General features: G+C 35.9%; 6 protein-coding genes across 6 annotated transcripts; all 6 read left to right on the top strand.

The window, feature by feature from the left end:
* The first annotated feature begins 1412 nt into the window (after window positions 1–1412).
* On the top strand, window positions 1413–2572 carry LOC123192403 (cytochrome b-c1 complex subunit 8-like). Its single transcript, XM_044604940.1, has 2 exons — window positions 1413–1679; window positions 2316–2572. The coding sequence occupies exons 1-2, from the start codon at window positions 1510–1512 to the stop codon at window positions 2362–2364; spliced, it is 219 nt and encodes a 72-aa protein (XP_044460875.1). The 5' UTR covers window positions 1413–1509; the 3' UTR covers window positions 2365–2572.
* Window positions 2573–5248: 2676 nt separating this feature from the next.
* On the top strand, window positions 5249–6913 carry LOC123192283 (60S ribosomal protein L10). The gene is made up of 4 exons (XM_044604770.1): window positions 5249–5397; window positions 5516–6017; window positions 6377–6458; window positions 6633–6913. The coding sequence occupies exons 1-4, from the start codon at window positions 5388–5390 to the stop codon at window positions 6699–6701; spliced, it is 663 nt and encodes a 220-aa protein (XP_044460705.1). The 5' UTR covers window positions 5249–5387; the 3' UTR covers window positions 6702–6913.
* A 756-nt stretch (window positions 6914–7669) lies between these two features.
* Window positions 7670–11275, top strand: LOC123193562. Its single transcript, XM_044606597.1, has 3 exons — window positions 7670–8623; window positions 9878–10150; window positions 10696–11275. The coding sequence occupies exons 1-3, from the start codon at window positions 8006–8008 to the stop codon at window positions 10963–10965; spliced, it is 1161 nt and encodes a 386-aa protein (XP_044462532.1). The 5' UTR covers window positions 7670–8005; the 3' UTR covers window positions 10966–11275.
* A 1747-nt stretch (window positions 11276–13022) lies between these two features.
* Window positions 13023–16251, top strand: LOC123192504 (probable inactive receptor kinase At5g58300). Its single transcript, XM_044605085.1, has 3 exons — window positions 13023–13065; window positions 13800–15146; window positions 15502–16251. The coding sequence occupies exons 2-3, from the start codon at window positions 13856–13858 to the stop codon at window positions 16131–16133; spliced, it is 1923 nt and encodes a 640-aa protein (XP_044461020.1). The 5' UTR covers window positions 13023–13065; window positions 13800–13855; the 3' UTR covers window positions 16134–16251.
* A 36-nt stretch (window positions 16252–16287) lies between these two features.
* On the top strand, window positions 16288–20810 carry LOC123192054 (thioredoxin H-type). Its single transcript, XM_044604523.1, has 5 exons — window positions 16288–16291; window positions 16755–16834; window positions 16914–17057; window positions 19996–20118; window positions 20327–20810. The coding sequence occupies exons 1-5, from the start codon at window positions 16288–16290 to the stop codon at window positions 20477–20479; spliced, it is 504 nt and encodes a 167-aa protein (XP_044460458.1). The 3' UTR covers window positions 20480–20810.
* A 579-nt stretch (window positions 20811–21389) lies between these two features.
* Window positions 21390–23234, top strand: LOC123192505 (low affinity inorganic phosphate transporter 8-like). Its single transcript, XM_044605086.1, has one exon. It carries the CDS (start codon window positions 21482–21484, stop codon window positions 23156–23158), a length of 1677 nt encoding a protein of 558 aa, XP_044461021.1. The 5' UTR covers window positions 21390–21481; the 3' UTR covers window positions 23159–23234.
* Window positions 23235–23373: the final 139 nt, after the last annotated feature.

Below are 23373 nucleotides of genomic sequence, written 5' to 3'. Positions count from 1 at the left end.
TGGAAAAATGTAAATTACTCATTAGTTATTTATCTTCAATGTCTATGTCAATGTTGAATAGACATTATGTAACATTACAAAACTTAAGAACGTAGATTCACCCTTGACATTTTTTGCAGCTTTCACAGATCTACCAAGGCCAAGAACAAGGGATTCCATAAGCACATTCCAACCCAAGCAACAGCTGGGTACGGTGAACGTTTTAAAATTAGAAATCAAGTTGCATACACTGACACAATCCACACCCCGGCCAAAGCCAAAGAACCAAAACACAAAAGACAGCCTTTAATTTGAAGGTCTTCAATCAACCCCTCCAGTTGTTCTTTCGCTGCCTTATCTCCCGGAGAGCTTCCACCGGGACATGGCAACCAACCAACTCCTCCAGATGTAGCAAAAAAAAACCTGCATAAGAGAACTTGCTTAACACCAGTGATAAATGAGATAATGGATACTTAACAAATATAATGATAGCTTGATAGGCCTTACTGGTATGCCACAATATTTAATTATGCCATCCAACAAAAAAGGGCCAAGTGCCCAGAAACTGATCTGTAGTTTAAAGAGCCCTGGTGGAAACTCAATGCAAGTGTGTCTCCAACTTACCAATGTGTCTCCGGTGAAACAGCAGGGTTCTGTTCTCCCACTCTGTTAGTCACGTAATAAATTATGTCACAAATAAGTTTCAGGTAGAGTAATCTGAAGAAAGAAAAAGCATACCAAGGTGTGTGAAGAGACAATATATTGATATGAGCACCAAGTGAAATGTTATCACCAGCCCCTGACATTATCAAGTGAGGCACATATACCTTAATTCCAAGCATTATCTGCTTTATCTTAACATTTCCACCAGCATGGTCCCTGTATGTGAGGTTTAATTTTAGAGGGTGGATGGCCTTTCTAGAGCTTAGATCTTTGAACTCAGAAATCGCCTTCCACAAGTCTTATCTACAAAGATTGACCTTGAGCAGACTTACTGACCGCATAACAAATTAATTACAGTAGTAGATGTCTTTTATTTATTTATTCATTTTTTACTGCAAAATCTAATTTGATTTCATTAAATAAATAAATTAACCCCCAAAATATAATAATTAGATCCACAATTACAGTGATAATCGTCTTACAAGCAAGGAACTTGAAAGATTTTCAGTGCCGATAAGTTGCTTTCTAACTTCCAAGTTAAGTTAAAGTCTTCGATCTACTGGATTGCTAGTCCAACAAGAAAGGTGGAGACACGTAATCAGCCGGGCTCTTCCATCAGCTAGCCACGTTACAGTCTAGGGCAAACGAGGAATTAAGTTAATCTAATTTAATTAAAGTCCAGTAAACGTGCATAATTACACCAAAGCCCCTATTAAATTGTATACTCGAGGATTAAAATAGAGTGTTTGGATGCAGTAATAAGTTTATACCGGTCCAAGTCGAACTCTGCGTTTGTAATATAAAACAGAAGCAGAAGCGGCCGTCACACAAATAATCATCAAGTGCAATAGGATTAGCGATAGAGAGATGGGGAAGCAGCATGTGCCGGTGAAGGCGGTGGTGTACGCGCTGTCTCCTTTTCAGCAGAAGATAATGGCCGGCCTATGGAAGGATCTGCCGGGCAAGATCCATCACAAGGTCTCCGAAAACTGGATCAACACCGTCCTCCTCCTTGGCCCTCTCGTTGGCACCTACGCGTAATTTTTCTTTTATTCTTTAATCGTTCTTTTCCCATTTTTATTTCATATGAAATTTCCTGTAGTTGCGATTGTCTAGCTTAGGGTTTGACAACTTCCAATAAATCTTAACTATACTGTGTTATTTCCATTTTGTTTCATCTGTAGTTTTGAGTGATGTATCTCAGATCTAATTTCATGTTAATCCTTACTTAGGAAAATCCAGAAACTGGATGTAAAAATTATTTTTTTCCAGTCGATATATCTGGCTCTATCATTCTGTGCTTGGTTTTTTTTTTGGGCGTGAAAGGCTAATTAGAAGCTCTTTAGTATTGGGTTATCAATTTCTGTGCATACTTTAGAACTGTGAGGAAAATATATATTTTTTTTTACCTGAATTTTGCATCGAATTGGCAAACAGTCAAGCCTAGGGTTATCTCCATCACTGAATTATCTTTTGGCTTCTAGAAATAATTTAGGTGGAGACTGAACTTTGGTTAAATGCAAATTGGAAGAGCACTAAATGAGTTTACAGAAGTTGTCACTTTTTCATATCCATAAATTAACCTTAATCTCATCTTTTGTGTGTTATAACTTGAGATTACACTTGGGAATGTCATTACTGAGTTAAAAGCGGCAAGTTTGCAATTTGTGCAGGTATGTCCAGAGATACCAGGAGAAAGAGAAGTTGGAGCATAGGTATTGAGTGAAGTGAGTGGATGTTCCACCATTTTACTTGAAGAACTTGCAATTAGCTGGCAACTTTGTTTAAGTTTTACAATTTTATTAACTATATTTTGCTGTTTGGGCAACCAATAACATTACTTTGGTGGTTTCTTTAATGGATGCTTTTTATTGTGAACTGCAAATAAAGGTTTTGTGTTAAAATAAATTTGACCATTTGATTGTTTTAATTCACTGTGTTTTTTGTTTGTCATCTTGCATAAGAGTTTTCGACCTTGCATGATTCCAATTAGATGGTTGTATGTTATCTATCATACATTGAGACGGAGGATTAGGATTTTTAGACGCGAACAAGAACCAAAATGGAAAGCATCATTGATACAGAAATCAAGCCATCACTAACTAGAACCAAAATCACTCTGAGAGAGGAAGCATGAAGTACGATTTGATTAGTTTTTATGAAATCTTTCTGTTTCACTTGTGATCTTACTGAGTCTCTAATCTATTTTACTCCCAAGAATATTAGCTGCCCTTGGTTTTTGCCTAATAACTAGGTTGATTGGGAGCTCCTCACTTTCTTTTTCTCAAATATATTTTTGGCAAGTAGGAGCTCGCTTTCTTTGGTGGTTAAGATTTTTATGGATTTTATTCAGGTTTGTTGTAACCTTCATTAACCTTTTGAAAAATGATACTTAATAACAATCATGAATCATCTTTTATCAATGAGTAATGATACTTGCTTTTGGAGGGGCCACGTATTTTTCTTTTGAAGTTGCCACACAAATATGATATAATTTTGTTTTATTTAGAAATGATTTCTTGGATAATTATTGGTTGAGGTGAATATTGAATTGTTGTTATGAAAATTTTTAGGCTTGACGTGGACAAATATATTTAGGGCTTACATGGACAATTAAAATTTACAAAATAGCAAAATAACCCCTTCCCAAAAATTTTTATGTGCCAAGGTGGATTCACATCAGTACACATACTGTACAGAATTTTGCATACAAAATTTCATGTTAATGCCTCTAAATCCCAAGTAGAGGTGTGTTCGGTCCGATTTGGTGTGGTTTATAATATTTTTAAACTTAAATTGAAAAAAAACGATTTGAACAAAATTTAAATCAAACTAATTCATTTTAGATTATATCAAATCAAATCAAATCAATACGATTTGGTGTGGTTTGGTTTATAGTTTGAATTGAATAAAAATTATTTACTTCTAATATTTCATATTCAATTAAAAATAAATGAATTATAAGTATCTACGATATAAAGCAGATCATTAAAAACTATAGTCATTTTTATTGTTATAATGGTGAACATGTTCTAATATAAGCTAACAAAAAACATTACTATTTTAATTTTGTTGTTTAAAAGAGCCTCACCAGTTTTAAAATCACAATCACAACTTTCAAAATTATCTTTAATATGCGAACAATGAGAATTTAACTTTATTAACTTTCTATTAGTTTTGGATTGAATTAGCCTATAAACCCAATTATCGCCAGCATAATCTCAAACATGTTGTTTTTCCAATTCAAGCAAATAGTAGTGTTTTGTTTTCTTCCAGTGAATTATAGTAGATCCTTCTTTATACTGACGTTAATATTTTTAGCAAGAAATACACGAGAAAAGTTATATCTAACTAAAGGATTACATTCATTAAGAAAATGATTAAAATTATTCAATTAAACAAATACTCAAAACACAAAGGGCAGTTTCAACATTTCTGGATAAGAACCGAATCATGTTCCCTATTATTATCTAACAAAACATACAATTTATTGAGAGATTTTCTCTGAAATCACATAGAATGACAAACATTTTCTCAACAAAATCTCTGTTAAATTATGAGTATTTACTTTTAAATATCCAAATCTACAAATCTCAAATCATTGATGTCTTTGAATAACTACTACAAAATCATGAATATTATGAATCAATTAAACAAATACTCAAAACACAAAGGGCAGTTTCAAAATTTCTGGATAAGAACCGAATCATGTTCCCCACTATTATCTAACAAAACATACAATTTATTGAGAGATTTTCTCTCAAATCACATAGAATGACAAACCTTTTTTCAACAAAATTTCTGTTAAATTATGAGTATTTACTTTTAAATATTCAAATCTACTAAATCTCAAATCATTGATCTCTTTGAAGTAAACTAATAACTTACCAACGATGACAATGACAAGTTGAATGACGGTGAGTTGACGATGACAAGTTGACCAATGCTTCAAATGATGACTAAGACTAGGAAGATGGTGATGAACCCATGGTTTCTAGCGAGAATGAATCATAGTGATGACGGAGATTCAAGGTAGATGTTACAGTGGCAAAGGAGAAACTAAGACAAGGGAGAAAGTCTGGTGTTGTAGTAGCAGAGAGGAAACTAAGACAGGAAAGAAAGTTTGGTAAAATGAGTTAATATTATAAAGTTTTAATAATTTTTATAAAATAAAATAATATATATATAACGTATGGTTTAATTTGGTTTGAAACCCATCTAAACTACAACTCTAATCGTAAATTGATATTTAAAAAATTTTTAATTTAAAATAAACCATTTTATAATCTAAATCAAATCAAATTATAATTTTTGAATAATTCAATTCAATTTACGATTTAAATCAAATTAAACACACCCAAATACCAAGTCAACTTTAGTAACAAAAACAATTAGTCATATCATTACAATTTAACACCATTAAAATGGATTTAAAAGTTTAGTTAACTCCATAGAAATTTTAAAACACGTGATCATTTAATAAGAAAAACGAAAAATTCCGTCTCTTTATTAGAAAATAGACCATGGGTAAACCTCTCTCCGACCTGGTCTTACGTCTATGGGCTTTTTTGACATGTATTAATATAAGCCCATGACTCGCTCACACGTGTGTAACAAGGGATTCGCTAGCGTAGGTTTGATTAAAATTGTTTTCCCCGGTATTTAAGGGATCCAAACAGGCAGTCACACCTTCTCAACCCTAACCCTAGCTCGCCGGTGGAGCAAGTACACCAAAATTTGCTGCCATGGGTAGAAGTAAGTTCATCATTCTCTCTATGGTTCATTTTTAGGTTATCGACATCCAACTTTATGAATATATTGTAATATTCAATAAATTTATGTTCTATCTGACATAATGTAATTTATTTTTTAGGACCTGCAAGGTGCTACCGTCAAATCAAGAACAAACCCTACCCCAAGTCACGATATTGCCGCGGTGTTCCTGATCCCAAGATCAGAATTTATGATGTTGGAATGAAAAAGAAAGGGGTTGATGAGTTCCCATTCTGCGTTCATCTTGTGAGTTGGGAAAAGGAAAATGTGTCCAGTGAGGCCTTGGAAGCTGCTCGCATTGCTTGCAACAAGTACATGGCCAAATTTGCTGGCAAGGATGCCTTCCATCTGAGAGTTAGGGTGCACCCTTTTCATGTTCTTCGAATCAACAAGATGCTTTCCTGTGCTGGGGCTGATAGGCTTCAGACTGGCATGAGAGGTGCCTTTGGTAAACCCCAAGGAACTTGTGCTAGAGTCAGCATTGGTCAGGTCCTGCTTTCTGTTCGTTGCAAGGACAGCAATAGCCATCACGCTCAGGAGGCTCTTCGCCGTGCCAAGTTTAAGTTTCCTGGTCGTCAAAAGATTATTGTTAGCAGGAAATGGTATGCCCCCTTGTATTTCTCTGAAATTTAAATAAGCGTTGATTATATTGTTTATATTCTTTGTACTTAAGTCTTTGTTGTGAGAATCACATAGATTATTTGGCCAGCTGGTTGCCATCTTTGGCCCTGTTAAAACCATTTAGTCCCTTCATTATGGTGGGTGAGATAACAGAGTCTTTGTAATTAGTCTTACATTTATTTTAAAGTTCAGTTATACCTGAATTTAACAATGGAAACAGCGTTAATCAATTTTTATATTCTATATTTCATCTTTTGGTGAATACTTGTAGAACATAGACATTTCTTGTTTTGAATATTAAGATTAATTCTCACCATGACATATATATTCCTCTTTTCAGGGGATTTACCAAGTTCAGCCGAGCTGATTATCTGAGGTGGAAGTCAGAGAACAGGATTGTGCCTGACGGTGTCAATGCTAAGGTAACATCAAAACTATATTGGAGTGAAAACATCTAAAAAGCTGCAAAAGCTCCACTTCAATTCTGTTTAATTATTGTTCAACAATCTGTTTTCCCTTTGTTGAAGAAATAATATCTTGTGTCTGCCTCTGAAATCTTGGGTTGCTTATAGAGGTTTCTTATTGTAATTGTGCAGCTCCTTGGATGTCATGGTCCTTTGGCATCTCGTCAACCTGGAAGAGCTTTTCTGGAAGCTACATCTTAGGATATTTGCTACCTAAAGATAGTATAATATCTCTTGAGATCTTTTGCTTAGCATTGTGTAGTTTATTATTGTTATTGAGCGCTTTTTGTCAATTGGGTTAGACTTAATTTGTTTTTGAGGCATTTATGTTTGGTTTTGATTTGTGGCATGTTTTTCTTTCATAATGTGGTTTTGCAGTTCTTTTAGTGAATTTGCTATTTTGCATCCTTGTATACTGGGCTTTCCAAATGTGTGCAAAATTTCCATCTTACAATATGGCCACCTGCAACTATCTTCAGCACCCATTGGTTATATAGGTTCAATTGATTTATGAAAGTTTTTTATTTTTAAAATTCAACAATGGAATGGATCAATACTGATTTAACATGGATTGCTGGAGGAATTTTATATGATAATTAATTGATGGATTTTAATGGAACAAGGCTTTCGACAAGATGGAAATGATACTGGAGCAGAACTTCGAAAGCTTTAAGTTTTTATGAGAAAATTTAAAAGCTATTTACTGTTACTGGCTATAGGATTTAGAGATGGCAACAGGGTGGATAAGGTCGAATATCTTAATCTTATTTTTGCGAAGGAAAACTTATTATGTTTCCGATATGGGGATAATAGGTTATCCTATTTCTGATGTGAGAATGACAGAAAATTTTCATCCTCCCTATAGAATCTCTTTTTTTTTTTACTTTTTTCACTGTGGAAAAAAATGTTCACACTAGTTTAGGAGGAAACATAAAAAGGAAGGAATGAATTAAAGAGTGGATGAATTGAACATATATTTATCTTTGTTTTTTAGTGTAGAGATTTTAATCAATTTTATTAAAGAATTTTCTCTCTATTTGGAAAGGGAAGAGTAGAGTCGAATGTTGAGTTTATATACTAAATTGTCATCTCTAAACGAACTTATTTATTAGAACTTATTTATTTGGTTATTAAGTTAAACGCATCGATTTATCTGTGTATGATGTTGTGGAAAATCTCTCTGCAAATATTAAAGAGATAATTTGTTCGAATTCAATATTTAAAAGGGAAAAAAAAATGGTAGGAGAAGCTAGCTTGATTTATTTATTTCTGTTGATGGTGAATGTCAAATTTACATTAACGAGTAAATAAAAACCCATACCTTCGGCCAATTTGGTGTCGTCGTTCCGAAGTTTCATTTCTCAAAGCACAAAATAGTAGCTTTCTCCGACGATTCAGATTGTCTCTTTTGGTCTTCCTTCTGTCATCGCAAAGCTAATACAAATTTTTTTTATCGTCGGATTTTGCAATCGAGTTTGTGCGGGTTCTGAATCTGATCTGTCAGAATGTCAAAACCGTCGAAACCAATCATCCGAGGTCTGCTCAGACTCCATTTTTATATCCGTCTTCAAGTCAACAAATCAAAACCCACCTTCGCTAATGCTTCTTCTTCACTCTCATCTACATTTCGCCGCCATTTCTCATCAAATGTCTCCTCAGAGTTTACAACTTTAGCCCCTCGTATCCACTCTAACCCTCCTGCAAAACCCACCTCTTCAAATCTCGGTCTATCTCACATTCTATCAACTTCCCCAAAATACTCTCATAACACAAGCTTACACCTCGTTAGACCCAATCACAAACTTTCATCTGGGTTCAAGTTCTTTTCCTCCAAAACCTCATCATTCGGTCAAAAAGTTGATGGCAGTTTTGCAAAAAAGGTTCTTGAGAAGCCGGCCACAGCGGTTTCCTCTGCTTTTTCAAGGTACCGTGAGGCGATTGGGTTGCAAATTGATGCGTTTTTCAGGAGGAACTATTTGTTTTTACTAGGGGCTGGAGGTGTTCTATTGTGTGCTTTACTTTGGAGGATTATGTTTGGGATCGCAAGCACTTTTGTTGGGATATCAGAAGGCATGGCTAAGTATGGGTTCCTTGCACTTTCTTCTGCTGTTGTAGCCTTTGCTGTAAGTTCTTCTTCCACAATCTGTCTTGATTTATTTACTTCCTAGGCATTACATCTGTTATAAACTTATCGATGGTAACTGATTTCTGGGAGGCAATTTTGTGCACATTTGTGAACTGTAGAATTAGATGTTTTTGACTTGCATATAGAAGCGTTAAATGACTTTAACATATAAATTACTATAATTTGTCTAAACGTATTGGTGAGTCTACTTGCATTGTCTGCGATGTTTTTATTTATTCTTACTATGTATTTTTGAAATTCACTCAGAAGGTGTTGATTCTTTTGGGTGGGTGATGTGCTCTACAAATATCACTTTTCAAGATCTTTCGCTAGAACTTGCAGTGTCTTGTTTGCAACTTAGCTTCTGTAGAATCTAGTTATAGTTGTCCTGCTATAATGCAAGCTCTTCTACTGGTTTTACTGTTAAGTGTTTCAGTATTTTAACTAACGTTCCATTTTCTTCAAAAGGGGAAATATATTCTCTGCACTTACCAAAAAAAAAGAAATATATTCTCTGCACCACCGTCTGAAACTTCATAATGCTTTGTTGAGCAACTTTTTTGTGTTCGTTCTTGTTATGCCTCAACCAGCTGAGTTCCAATCTATGGTAACCATTAAGATTCTTTGTTTTCCATTTACCTTGTTAAATGTATTATACTTGTCAGTTCAGTTTATATCATAGGAAGGTATATTTATGTGCAAAGTTGCAAATTCTACTGAATCATTTGGTTATATTAAAAAAATGTTATTTTTCAAGCTCTGGCAGTGTTTCAGCTGGAACTACTTTTGTAATTTTTTGCAGTAGTAAGATAAATCTATGGTATTTTGGCCCCAGATTTGTAGGTTGTAAATGCTTATTAGTACAGAAAGCTTTGTAGTCATGTTGCACTTCCTGTTGAAGTTATGCTGCACTCACTTGGCAGGTTGCCTCTTTGTTGATGTTTCGAGTGAATTTTCAAGTTTGCATTTTTTTTTTTTGTTATTATCATTGTCTTTCAGCTTGATTTTGGAACCCTGATGTTATTTTCCAGACACTCAGTCTGGTACTATCGACTCTAATCATAATTTCATTTGTATCTTCAAAACCTGATAATTCTTTGCTCTCTTTGCAACATCATATATAGCATTCTAACCTCAAGATTCTGAACGCATTTCAGTTTCTGTTGATACTTTTTTACTGGTCTGGTATCTTAAGAATTATGCACTATCTAAAGGTCACATTTTATGATTTTTTTTTTTTTTTAACTTTTAGGGCCTCTATGTCCGCTCAAGATTCACAATCAATCCTGATAAAGTTTATAGAATCGTTATGACGAGGCTTAACACATCTGCTGGTATCCTAGAAGTTATGGGTGCTCCTCTTTCTGGATCGGATTTAAGAGCATATGTGATGTCAGGAGGTGGGCTTACAATGAAGAACTTCAAGCCAAGATTGAGGAGCAAGCGTTGTTTTCTCATTTTCCCAATACAAGGATCTGAAAGAAAGGGTCTAGTCAGTGTTGAGGTCAAGAAGAAAAAAGGACAGGTTTGCTTCTTATTGCATCTGTAAACCAAAACCACATGAAAACCATAAAATATTTCATTGAGAAATGTCAAACTAACTTTCAAATATTGAGTAATTCATGTGTTTTTCTTATTCTGCCTTGACCTTTCTGTGCAACATTAAATGGTTGTGTTCTTGAGATTCAACCATGAAGGAAGAGTTCTTCAGCTTCAACCATACTGATGATGCAGTTCTCTGTATTGGCTGCAAAGGTGGACTGTGTGAATGATTTCTTGCCATGATTTGCATTTCCCTGCACCAATATGGGTTTTTTTTTTTTTTTTAATATCAAGTACTGTTTTTTTCCCCATTTAACTGAATTATTCAGTCTGTCAATTAGAGCATATTGTTTGCCCCAAGCATTACTTTTGTATCACTGTTTGGTTAGTTGATTAGTATACTACTATACAGGTCTTCTGTGTTGCTATCACATTAGTTAATTTGAAATTTATGTGAAACCTCTGTGTGGATTTTTAGATTTTGAAAGGCTTGCTTATTTAAGATTTTGGTGGTGGTTTTTATTGCAGTATGACATGAAGCTGTTGGCAATTGACATCCCCATGGCATCAGGACCAGACCAGCGATTATTCCTGATTGGAGATGAAGAAGAGTATAGGGTTGGTGGTGGATTGATCTCACAACTAAGAGATCCAGTTGTGAAAGCAATGGCAGCAACCAAAGAATTTGATGATCTTGACAGAATTGAGGAAGAGGAGGATGCAGAAAGGGAACTTCAGGAGGCAGAAAGAAAGCACCGTGAAGAAATTGAAAAACTTGAAAAAGCTGGCAGTCAGTGATCGCTTTTGTTTCCATTTTGTTTCACAGTAGAATTTTCAAGGTTGCCTGAGGCTGACTTTCAGATAAATGAATTTGCATATAGAAGCGCTTTCCGTCTGCATCAGAGTAGTTTTGCAAGGTTATCATACCTTGTTAATCACCATCGGATATTCAACTTTTCAGTGTAAAAGTGGAGAGAAATAAAAGCTTACAATCGAGGCATTGTGCACGATGACAAACCATAAATTCAGTTTTTCTGGGTTGCAAACTCAACCTTTTATTGTAAGAACATGCATTCCCTTTGTTAGTGTTGCCTCTTATTGAAGCCCACCAGCTTGGTAGTTTGCGCGTGCTTATTGGAACAGGTTTAATAATTTTGACTGAGATGTCAACGGGCTGGTCTGGGCCAAGGCCCACTACAGTGCAGGCCTTTTGGGCTGGGCCGTCTTACCATAAATTGAAGGTCTATGACACAGCCTACAACCTTAATGGTTAGCCTACATGTTTTTATGTATGCCCATTAAATTATAATATTTTAATATTTTATATATTTAATTGATTTTTTTTTTTAATAATTTTGTTGTGGCCTTGGTAGCGGGCTCGTAGGCCTTATTCCAAAGCCTTGGCATGACCCATATGATGTGCGGGCTTGATAGGGCCCGTGCCAAAAAATGGGGGTCTAGATCATGCTGTCAGCCGGCCTTACCCTCGACATGTTTAGATGCATATGTAAACTCTTATATCATGGTTAACAGTCATAATAACTTAGATTAGCAGCTAAATCACATTTATGTGTTAAGTTGAACTCTTTATTTGTACTCTGACACTCAGGACAGACCATATGTATTAACTCGGTGCTAACAATCATCTAACTATCTGTTTTTTATTAATGGTTGGTATTAGTCAATTAACTTGAGTTTGAATAAATTTGATTTAAATCTACTCTTATTAGAAGAGTGAGAAAATGGGTAGAATGAACAAATGGGCCTACCATGTGAGCTAAGCTCAAGTTGTCAAAATGAATTGAAGAAGATGATGATAGTTTTGATGCCAAGTCTGAAGTCAAAATAAAGAATGCTGGGTGATGATATTTCTTTGTCTAAATTCATCATTTCCCTCTGAAGAAGACAGAAATTGATCATAACTCAATTGGACCATAATACATAAACTACTACTATTAACCATGTATTCTTAGCGTTTAGTATACCAAATGGCTCACAATTTAAGTTCTCATTCAACCACATCCATCATTACTTCTTCATCAAATTAAGATCTACATAGAAAAAGGAAAAAAGAAATTGAGGGATGAAGTTTAAGTTCAGCATATTGTCGTTGATAATTACTTAATCATGTTGTCATGAAATACCATACCAGTTTGTTACACCCACTCCACTGCATCACATCAAATTCATATTTTGATACTATTCTGCAATTTCTTCTACATTAGTCTTTCGATTTCAACAAGATATTAAAGCATTATGGGGCGTTGGTTGGATAAAAAGATTTAAAGGCAAAGCTTCAAGTTTAATTATTTCAGCCAACATTTTTACATGGTGAATGCTTCTCAATATGAATGCTACGGAACCGAAGTGTTATTGTAGTGGTAATATCCTTACAAGATGCCTTAGTAATCTAAGCCTTAGTTCTTAGGAAGAATCAGTAGAAATTAATTGTAAGCAATCTTTAGAAGCTTTATTTCATTGATACTTTTAAAGACAAGAAAACTGTGAATAATTAGTCCTTTTTGAAGGGGAGATTGACCCTTCTGGTCTGTTTTGACTGCCAAACCAAAAGGTGTTTATTTTCATAATGATTTTTTCAATATTTTAGCTGTACTCTTTTTGTTACAATGTACTTTTAGTATGTCTTACCCTCATTCCTCATCAGTGATGAGCTCTTGTTACTAGCTGGGACGTTTGTTTGAGATTTCCGCATTCAATTTTTTTCTTTTTGACATTCTACACACATCAAATATTAGTATATTACTTGTCCTCTTTGAAAAATTGATTCTTTTGCTTTATTTTGAACTATGGAAGTGATTTTATTCTGTCTTTAGACAGATCAGTAGCAAATTCTGGACTCGCACTGCACCCCCTGTGCATAAGAGTAAATTCTGCGAGGTCAGTAACTCCTACCAACACCATTCTAAATTGCTTTCTGCTTTTCTTTAGCTTGCCCACGAGATCTTTTATTTTTTTATGTCGATGAAGCTAACTTTCACGTATACTTCTGCTTTAGCTATGGAATACTTATTAGTCGTCACTCCCTTTCTGTATAATTTCAACTTTCTAATATTTGATTCATAAAGAAATTATCATTCAACTTTGTCTGTCAATTCTAATCAAGGTGTATCTAACAGTCAAAGAAAATTAAAATTGCCTTGTATTGTATATATTATGCGTTAGTGGCATTAAATAATTCAATCTTTAGTGAGGTAAGAGAGAACTTTTAGAATGGCAGGTCTTCTCTTTAACATAACAAAGAGGAACGAGCTTTTGCTTTTTCTTTCTTTATTATCTCAAACATTTGTTTTCCTTGGATTCTTTGTGGAGCACCAATTTGCTTTTGTAAGTGGATGACTCTTTCTGCTTTTTTTTGAATAAAAAGAAAAAGGAACTTTGAATATGCATTTGAAAAGAGCTTTGATGTAATTAAACTCACTTTCTAATCCTTTAGTTTTTTACATTGCTTCTAAGAATTGCAATCCAGGGTGCTAATTTAAAAGTTTCAGTAAACATCATTCTTTAATAGATAGATGGTGAAGGGCTAAGAAATATATTACCTTGTATGTTTAAAGAAGTACCCATGCTTCAGTGATGCTGGTTGAGCTGACTTGGTTTGGTGGTTATTCCAGATTAAGCAACAGGAGTCAAGCTGACATTGCATCATTTGCATACTTGAAAAATAGCCATGAAGTTCCATAAATCCATTGCTGTTCTTGCTTTCCTTTTCTTCGTACTATGTATTGTTCCTCCAATTATTACTGACCTCAACTCTGATAGACAAGCTCTCCTTCAATTTGTTGCCGCTGTCCCACATGCCCGAAAACTTAACTGGAATGCTACTACCTCAGTTTGCTCTTCTTGGTTTGGGATCACTTGTAATGTGAATGGAACTCAAGTTGTTGGCATTCATCTTCCTGGAGTTGGACTCACTGGCCCCCTCCCAGCCAACAGTTTGGAAAAGCTTAATGGTCTCCAGGTCCTTAGTCTCCGGTCCAACTATCTCAGTGGAAATCTTCCTTCTGGTATCACCTCCATTCCCTCCCTCCAATACCTTTACCTCCAGCATAACAGCTTTTCAGGTGCCTTTCCTGAAACTATATCTCCCCAGCTCATGGTATTGGATCTTTCCTTTAACTCCTTCACTGAAAAAATCCCACAAATAATCAAGAATCTAACACGACTTAATGTGCTCAACCTTCAAAAGAATTCCATCTCTGGAGCTATTCCCCCACTCAAACTCCCCAGGCTCAAGACTTTGAATTTGAGCTATAACAACTTAATTGGCTCAATTCCTAGCTCCCTTCAAAAGTTCCCTGATTCATCATTTGTTGGCAACTCTCTACTATGTGGGTTACCTCTAAAGAGTTGCTCCTCAATTTCCTCTTCTCCTGCTCCTTCTCCAGTTTACTTTCCTACCCCCACAACTATTACCCCACATCAACATGCTTTGAGCAGCAAGAAACTTAGTTCAGGATCTATCATTGCAATAGTTATTGGGGGCTGTGCTGTGCTGTTTCTCCTGCTAGCAATGTTCTTTGTGTGCTGCTTGAAGAAGAGAGATAGCGAAGATGGTGGTGTGCTGAAAGGAAAGGTCTCTAGCAGTAGGAATGGTGAGAAGCCTAAGGAATTTGGAAGTGGAGTGCAAGAAGCAGAGAAGAACAAATTGTGTTTCTTTGAAGGTTGTCCTTATAATTTTGATCTCGAGGACTTGTTGAGGGCTTCAGCTGAAGTTCTTGGTAAGGGAAGTTATGGATCAACTTATAAGGCTATTTTGGAGGATGGGACAGCAGTGGTAGTTAAAAGGTTGAAGGAAGTGGGAGCCAGTAAGAAGGAGTTTGAGCAGCAAATGGAACTTATAGGCAGGATTGGACAGCATTCAAATGTGGTTCCAGTCCGAGCTTATTATTATTCAAAGGATGAGAAGCTTTTAGTCTTCAACTACATGCCCTCTGGCAGCCTGTTCTTGCTCTTGCATGGTATGTTTTATCTCAACAAAATTCAGTAATAATTTTTCTGACATAATATTCCCTTCTCTTTCTATATTTGTTAACTAGTGAAAAAAAATATGATACAAAGTGAACCAAGTTAAAGCAGTACAATAGCTCAATATTATTACAAGAATGAGCAAGTGATTGATTCAACTTCAGAAAAATATATCAGTGCCTGAATGATGGGTAATTGAAATGAAATCTGTCACTTAATGTCATTTAGTAAGTAGACATTAATAATGTCATACTGATGGTTGATTTATTTACAATGTGATATGCACTAACATATCTGTTGTTTATGAAGTATTTGAGAAATTATATTGATTTTTTTCTATGTTTCCAGGAAGTAGGATAGAAGGAGGAAGTCCATTGGATTGGAATTCAAGAGTGAAAATTGCACTTGGGACTGCCAGGGGTCTTGCCCACATCCATAATTATTCTGAGAATAATGGTAGTGTTAAATTCATCCATGGGAACATCAAGTCCTCCAATGTCCTCCTCACCCAAGACCTTGATGGCTGTATCTCTGATGTTGGTTTGGCTCCTCTAATGAACTATTCCCCTGCAACAAAGCCCCGAAAAATAGGGTACCGTGCTCCAGAAGTAATCGAAACACGCAAAGTGTCTCAAAAATCAGATGTTTATAGCTTTGGTGTGCTCCTGCTTGAAATGTTGACAGGCAAAGCCCCACTTCAACACTCAGGACATGAGGATGTGGTTGATCTCCCCAGGTGGGTTCGTTCTGTGGTGCGAGAAGAATGGACAGCTGAAGTGTTTGATGTTGAACTCGTGAGGTACCAAAATGTTGAAGAGGAGATGGTGCAGATGCTTCAAATTGGATTGTCATGTGTTGCAAAAGTGCCCGAGATGCGTCCGAAAATGGATGAAGTTGTTAGAATGATGGAGGAAATTCAACAGCCTGCGTTGAAGAACCGCACATCGTCTGAAGCTGAATCAAATGTCCAAACTCCATGATCAAATTAGAGAAATCCCCATTTGAATTCTAAAAGCTTAGTTTGCCCAACAACAACTAAGTAATGAACATTTATGTGTTATCGTAAAATTCATTGAATCACGGAAGTTAGTTTGGAAATGCTCTTACCTTTTAATTTAATTCCTAAAAATATAAATGGGTTGTATTAGTGGCTGGCTGGGGTCATCCCTAAATATAATTCTAATCTATTAGCAACAATAAACACCATGCGAAGCCAAATTTAGAACGTTAGTTACAAATGAAATGCCCTTAGAAACATGGAAAACAAAAACATTTAACATGTTAATTACTAAAGAAAGATTATCTTCCACATACCCGGGACAGATTATCTACTGCCGCTGGTTTAATCTTCTTCCTGTAATTTTTTTTTTCCTAACCATGGCCCTTTTTCCTTGTCCAAAGCCAACAATCATATCATTTGATTAACCATTCAAAATGCTGGATTACACAACATTTCTATTCAGCAACGGGATCATCGAAAGGTTTTCTTTTTTTGGGTGAAATTTTCTGATTCATTGCCATATATTTTAATGCCAAGTATAATAATTTACCCTTTTCCATTGTTTGATACTTTTATGTGAGACATATTTGTGATGTGGCAGGTTTCCTTCTTCTTCTAGGGATCAGCCGTGAGTCTATTGCCAGGGTTTTATTTGTATACATGGGACAGAGTTGTGTCAGGGCAAGTCTTGTTAATCATCTTTCCTGCAACCCTTTTGCTTTATTTTTGGGTTGTAGCTATGTATGTTGAACAAGTTTAGATTTTTTTTACATCAATCTCCAAACTGCAGTGTTGTAAAAAGACAGATTTGGACAATGACGATGCCAGAGGAAATGTGCACCTTATCACTACAATAGCCAGCTGGGAGGAAAAGATATCAGAATCAATCAAGGATCACAAAATTGTAAGTTTAGTGATGTGTATTGTTTTATCACATGGGAGAAATTACCCTTGAGTCAATCAATTGAGACCGGGAAGTTTCACTATCCTAATATTGATCCATGTTGGAATTTGAGACTACAAAGTACATAGGAGAAATGAACTTCTTTCTATAAATGTATTCACCAAATACATTACAACATACAATAACCCTTTTATATGTATTCGTGAAATTCAAATTTTTTAAAGTGTGCTACAACATGATTTTTTCTATGTTGAGACATTGACTTTCTGTCCTCAATTGTCTTTATGTTGTGCCATGACATCATTTTTATCATGTTTCGGCATTAACTCTCTAGATTTTTTTTTTTTTCTAAACCAACTTTATTGTTTTGCAAAGGCCAAAAGACTTATTCCCACCCAAGGTACAGTAAAATGCCCCACTTCCACCCATTAACTTTCAAAAACCCAAATACCCAACCACAATCAATTTTTCATTAAAAATTTCAATTAACGTTAGGGGTAAAATCATTATTTAGCAAAAAATTAAAATTTCATCACAATTTTCTCTCTTATATTAAAAAACTTATATTTTACCCCCAACCCAAGGTTTGAAAAGTAACAAATCCCCCCTTAGGGTTTGTTTCTCTCCCTCCGGTGTCGATTTCTCCTTCCCCAGTTGTTGGCCGTCCTCCCTTCCCCCTTTATCTCTCCTCCGATTTCTCTCCCTAACCTCTCCAAACGTCTTTGGCCAGAGACGAAGATGAGCAGTCTTCATCTGGACGAAGACGATCGGTCTTTGTCTTAAACAAAGACACATCGTCTTCGTCTCAAATGAAGACCGCTCGTCTTCATCTCAAATGAAGACCGCTTGTCTTCGTTTGAGTCGTCTCCAATCGAAGATGGTTGGAGAGGCTAGAGGAGAGAGACTGGAGGAGAGATAAGGGGGGAAGAGAGGAAAGCCGACTGCCGGGGAAGGAGAAATCAACGCCGAAGGAAGAGGAACAAACCCTAGGGGGGTTGTGTCATTTTTCAAACCTTGGGTTGGGGTAAAATGTAAGTTTTTAAATATAGGAGAGAAAATTGTGATAAAACTTTAATTGTTTGCTAAATAACGATTTTACCCTTAACGTTAATTGAAATTTTTAATAGAAAATTGATTGTGAGTGAGTGTTTGAGTTTTTGAAAGTTTGGAATTTCATGTACCTTGGGTGGGAATAAGTCTTTTGGCCTATTGCAAAATTACTTTTCTTATGTCGCGGCACAAACCTTCTTGGAAAGTTAACAAAAGCTTCAATATTCAATACTCCTTCCTGAACCTCTTGATGGCAATTATTCCAAGGAGATTTTAAACATCTCAAACATGGACTTTGGCAACATTTTGGTGAAGATATCAGTGGCTTGAGTTTCAGAATTACAATAAACCATCTTGATCTGCTTCAATTTCTCAACTTTTCTTATATCATGTACTCTTCACATCATCTATACTTCCAGCCTAATCACTATCTACATACCCTCTCAACTTGTCCTCTTTAATTCTCTTGAATTAAATTCCTTGATCCTTAGTTTTTTTCAAATATCTTAGAACTCTTTTTCCGGCTATAAGATGCTCAATACTAGGTTTCTTTATAAACCTAGACAAAAAACTATTACAAAACATTAAATCAGATTAGTTATCGTTAAATACATTAAACTTCCCACTAAACTTCTAAATCTTGTTTCATCAGCCTTCCATTAGTCTCTCTAAGCTTCAAATTCATTGCTAATGGAGTTGAAGTGGACTTACAAGTCTTCATAGAAAACTTCTTCAGAATTCCTTGTGCATACTTTCTTTGGTATATGAAAATGTCATCCTCCTCCTAATTCACTTCTAGACCTACGAAGTATTTCATTTTCCTAAGTCTGTCGCATCAAACTCTATCATCACACTCTTCTTGAAGTCATCAATAACTTTTGCATTACTTCCAATAATTAAGAGATCATCAATATTTAAGCAACAGTCAGATCTTCAGGCATAACAGGAAAATGTCCATCTATTCCTTTACATGTCGTAAGTCAGCAGTCTTTAGGAAATTTTTCACTTTCACTACCCATATGTGATAGTGAATTTATGTAAACTGAGGAGTTATAGGCAAAGAAGAACTTGATGAAACCATTAGAACTATCAAAATTTCTTCTCAAATGTCTTAAATTTCACACTCGAATTGACTCACAAACAACCGTTCAAGAACAATTAAAGCTCTAATACCAATTGTTGGAATTTGAGACTGCAAAGTATATAGGAGAACAAACATTTTTTCAAAAAAAATATTTACCACTTACCTTACAACATACATTAACTATTTTATATATGTTTCTATGAGGAGATAAGATAAACCAGCAAACAGTTTATAGGAAGTTATAATCAAATTCAGATAAGAAAAATTCATGAACTTCAAATTTTTGAAAGTGTGTTGCAGCATGATTTTTTCTATGCTGCGACATTAACTCTCTTGAAATTTTTTTTAATCTAAACCGACTACATTGCGCAGCAGCATTACTCTTCTTGTGCCGCGCCACAAGCCTCCCTGGAACGTTGTACACTTTCCAGCAAAAGGTTCAATTTCAACAATCCAAAATGCAGCAATTTTTTGTTTATGCAAATTCTGGTCATCTCTATGTAAAAAATTGAGTCTCTGAAAATCTTGCACCTGTCATTTGTCTACTGCATTTGCACCCAAATTGCAGAACCAGAAGAGTACCTCAAACATTGAGAATATTTCTGTTCGAGTTTTAAGTGTCTGGTTCTGGTCTGTCACTAATATTTGGGTTGATAAGAATTGGCAGTCTATTTAATTGTATCAAATAAATTTTCAACTTTTGATTTTATTTTCTTCATATTTGTTCTGGCTATGCTCCGATTAACTGGTGCCTATTTTTTTTTCTCTGCTGCATTACTTATCTAAAATTTTGAGATAATACAGGTTTTGGCAAACTTCAGTGCTAATTGGTGTACCCCTTGTAAAAGAATAGCACCATTTTACAGTGCCATTGCTCATAAATATCCTTCTCTCATATGTTTAACTGTAGACGTGGATCAACTTCCTGTAAGTTAGAACAATCGTTACTTCTATCTTCCTATCATGTCTACACTTACAGTGAATCATAGAAAAGCTATAGAAAATTTCACCTACAGCACTTTTCCTTATGTTAAAAGTTATATCACAATTCATTTTATTACAATGCTAAATTGAAGTTCAGATATGTATATAAATATACTTCATACTCTAGTTAATCCGTTTGGGGAATGTGCAGGAATTCAGCAGTTCATGGGGGATCAAAGCCACCCCAACGTTCTTTTTCCTTAAAGATGGACGACAAGTAGACAAACTTATTGGAGCAGACAAGGAGGAGCTCAAGAAGAAGGCAGCTGCCATCTCTAGTCTTCTTAAAAGATCACCTACTTGACTCCAATCTGTCCCATCCGACTTTTGATGATAACCAATTAGTTTGGTGGGCAAGGGAGACTGAGTTAAATGCATTGATAGAGGAGAGAACAATCAGTTCCATAGCTTCGCTGTTGAGTGGGGATATTTATTCAGCGTTTAGATATAATATGGAGCATTTTTGGTAATATAGTTTGGTGAACACTGGATTTCAAAATCAGATTATGTATCTTTTGGAAAAAATCACATGTAATTAGTTGTTTGTTTAGTTTAATGGTAGTGAGCAGGTAATGTGCTGTACTGTTTACAAGTTTAAACTTATAAATAGGTGAGGTTAAAGTTGGGTGTAAAAATCTGGGTTTTGTCTTTCTCAAATAGTATAGATACTTTTGCTTTCTCCAGTTCTTTTCAAAATTTCAACTTTGTTTAGAATATGCAACATTCGAATGCATTTATAGCACTTCATAGCAAGAGCAGCAGAAAGGAAGAAAAGATAAAAACAAAGTCTTCTTCTGGCCATTGCTGTTTTATCCATCTCCAATGACAATGTTCTTATGTGCACAAAAAGTTCCTCTCGTTCAAACCTCTGAAACCTTAAGAATAGAAACAAAATTTGTGTGAAGAAACCTATGGCTTGGATGTTTGGTAGAAAAAATATCCTAAGAATATCCAGATTAAAACATTGGAGAAACCCCAGATGGACAAAGCGGATTACCCCATATACATTTGTCTTATGAGTAAAAACGCTTTAAGAATAAACAAAAGAATTAATCATATTGATATAGCCCCCATAGGACAAAGCAATGTGAAAGATACATGTGCGTCTATGAACAGGAATAATAAGAATAAAGATAAACAGGATTCTCTTGGCACCAACGACAAGAAGATATTTTAGTTACAAAACATTGACAATTCCTGTGTGGCAAACAACAATCTGTCAAAAAGATCAAGAGGCCATATTTATAAATCATGCATTCAAGTCCCTCTCTATTTCTCACAATCAGTTGTTTCTTGCAATAACATCATGGCAGAAGGAACCCAAGCAGTGTTCTCAGCTCTAGACAATGCCAAGACACAACTCTACCATTTCAAGGCCATTGTCATTGCTGGTATGGGATTCTTTACAGATGCTTATGACCTTTTCTGCATTACTGCAGTTACCAAGCTCATAGGTCGCCTCTACTACTTTGATCCTTCCAATCACAAACCTGGCAAAAGCCCCAAGCCAGGAGCTCTCCCAACAAATGTTAATGATGCAATAACTGGAGTTGCTTTATGTGGAACACTAGCAGGGCAACTCTTCTTTGGTTGGTTAGGTGACAAACTTGGTAGGAAGAAAGTATATGGAATAACCCTGGTCACAATGGTGGGATGTGCCTTTGCCTCTGGCCTCTCCTTTGGCTCTACAGCTGAAAGTGTAATTGCCAGTCTGTGTTTCTTCCGCTTCTGGCTAGGGTTTGGTATTGGAGGGGACTATCCCCTATCAGCTGTGATAATGTCTGAATATGCAAACCAAAAAACTAGAGGAGCTTTCATCGCAGCTGTGTTTGCAATGCAAGGAATGGGGATATTGGTTGCAGGAGCTGTAGCCATGATTGTGTCCAAGTTTTTCTTGATTGCTTTTGATGCTCCACAATTTCAAGACAATTATGTTCTATCTACTCAACCACAGGGAGATTTTGTTTGGCGGATTGTGCTTATGTTTGGTGCAGTTCCTGCAGCTCTGACATACTACTGGCGAATGAAAATGCCAGAAACTGCTAGGTACACGGCCTTGGTTGCAGGAGACCATCAAAAGGCTGCTGCTGATATGGCCAAAGTCCTTGAAAAGGACATAACTATAGAAGCGGCTGCTGCAGCTCCCGTTATCAGTTCTAACTCTTACAAATTGTTTTCCAAGGAGTTTGTCCGGAGACATGGGCTTCACCTGCTTGGAACAACTAGCACCTGGTTCCTGTTGGACATTGCATTCTATAGTCTCCAGCTCACACAAAAAGATGTTTACCCAGTAAGTGGAATAGTGCATAAGAACACAGCAATGAATGCACTTGAAGAAGTATTCCAGCTCTCAAAAGCAATGTTCTTAGTTGCACTATTTGCAACCGTCCCGGGATATTGGTTCACTGTCTTCCTGATTGATAAACTTGGAAGGTTCATAATTCAGCTGGGTGGGTTCCTTCTCATGTCCATTTGCATGGCGCTTCTTGGAATTTTCTATGAAAATCTTAGGGGAAATCAGTGCACCGATCCCAAGGCAACAAAAGATTTTTGTGACGGCAAGCCTAAATTGTTTTTGCTTCTTTACGGGCTTACCTTTTTTTTTAGCAACTTTGGACCCAATAGCACAACCTTTATTGTGCCGGCAGAGATATTCCCTGCAAGGTTTCGTTCAACATGCCATGGGATATCTGCAGCGGCAGGCAAGGCGGGAGCCATTATTGGTGCATTTGGGGTGCAGTCTCATACTCAAAAGGGTATAAAGGGGATCAAACAGGCTATAATTGCACTTTCTATTGTGAATTTGATAGGATTTTTCTTCACTTTCTTGGTGCCTGAAACAAAAGGGCGCTCACTAGAGGAAATATCTGGTGAAGACAGGGATCTCGGTGGAAGGGAAAACACTGCCCCTGCCAACGGAAATAATACTAAGATCAAAGATTCCATTGATGATGATAAGATCCCAGAGAGTGATATGGTTTAGTACCACGTCTATTGTTTCCTGTGAGATTATGTATAACAAGTTCTAATAAAACATGTTTCATTTATTTTACTGAGAAGGAAAAACAGCAGCCACAGCCCAGAATACAGATGCTTGTATAATATGAAAGTCTTGTCTATTGTGTACTAGAGGCTGCACCTTAATAATTTGAACAACGGATTTAGTAGTAACTACCTCAATATATTCTACCAATTGAT

Source organism: Mangifera indica, chromosome 12, assembly GCF_011075055.1.
Source record: "Mangifera indica cultivar Alphonso chromosome 12, CATAS_Mindica_2.1, whole genome shotgun sequence".
In the NCBI taxonomy this organism is placed as follows: domain Eukaryota; kingdom Viridiplantae; phylum Streptophyta; class Magnoliopsida; order Sapindales; family Anacardiaceae; genus Mangifera; species Mangifera indica.
Note: the sequence above shows the minus strand (reverse complement) of the source record. Positions and strands in the feature narration are given on the sequence as shown.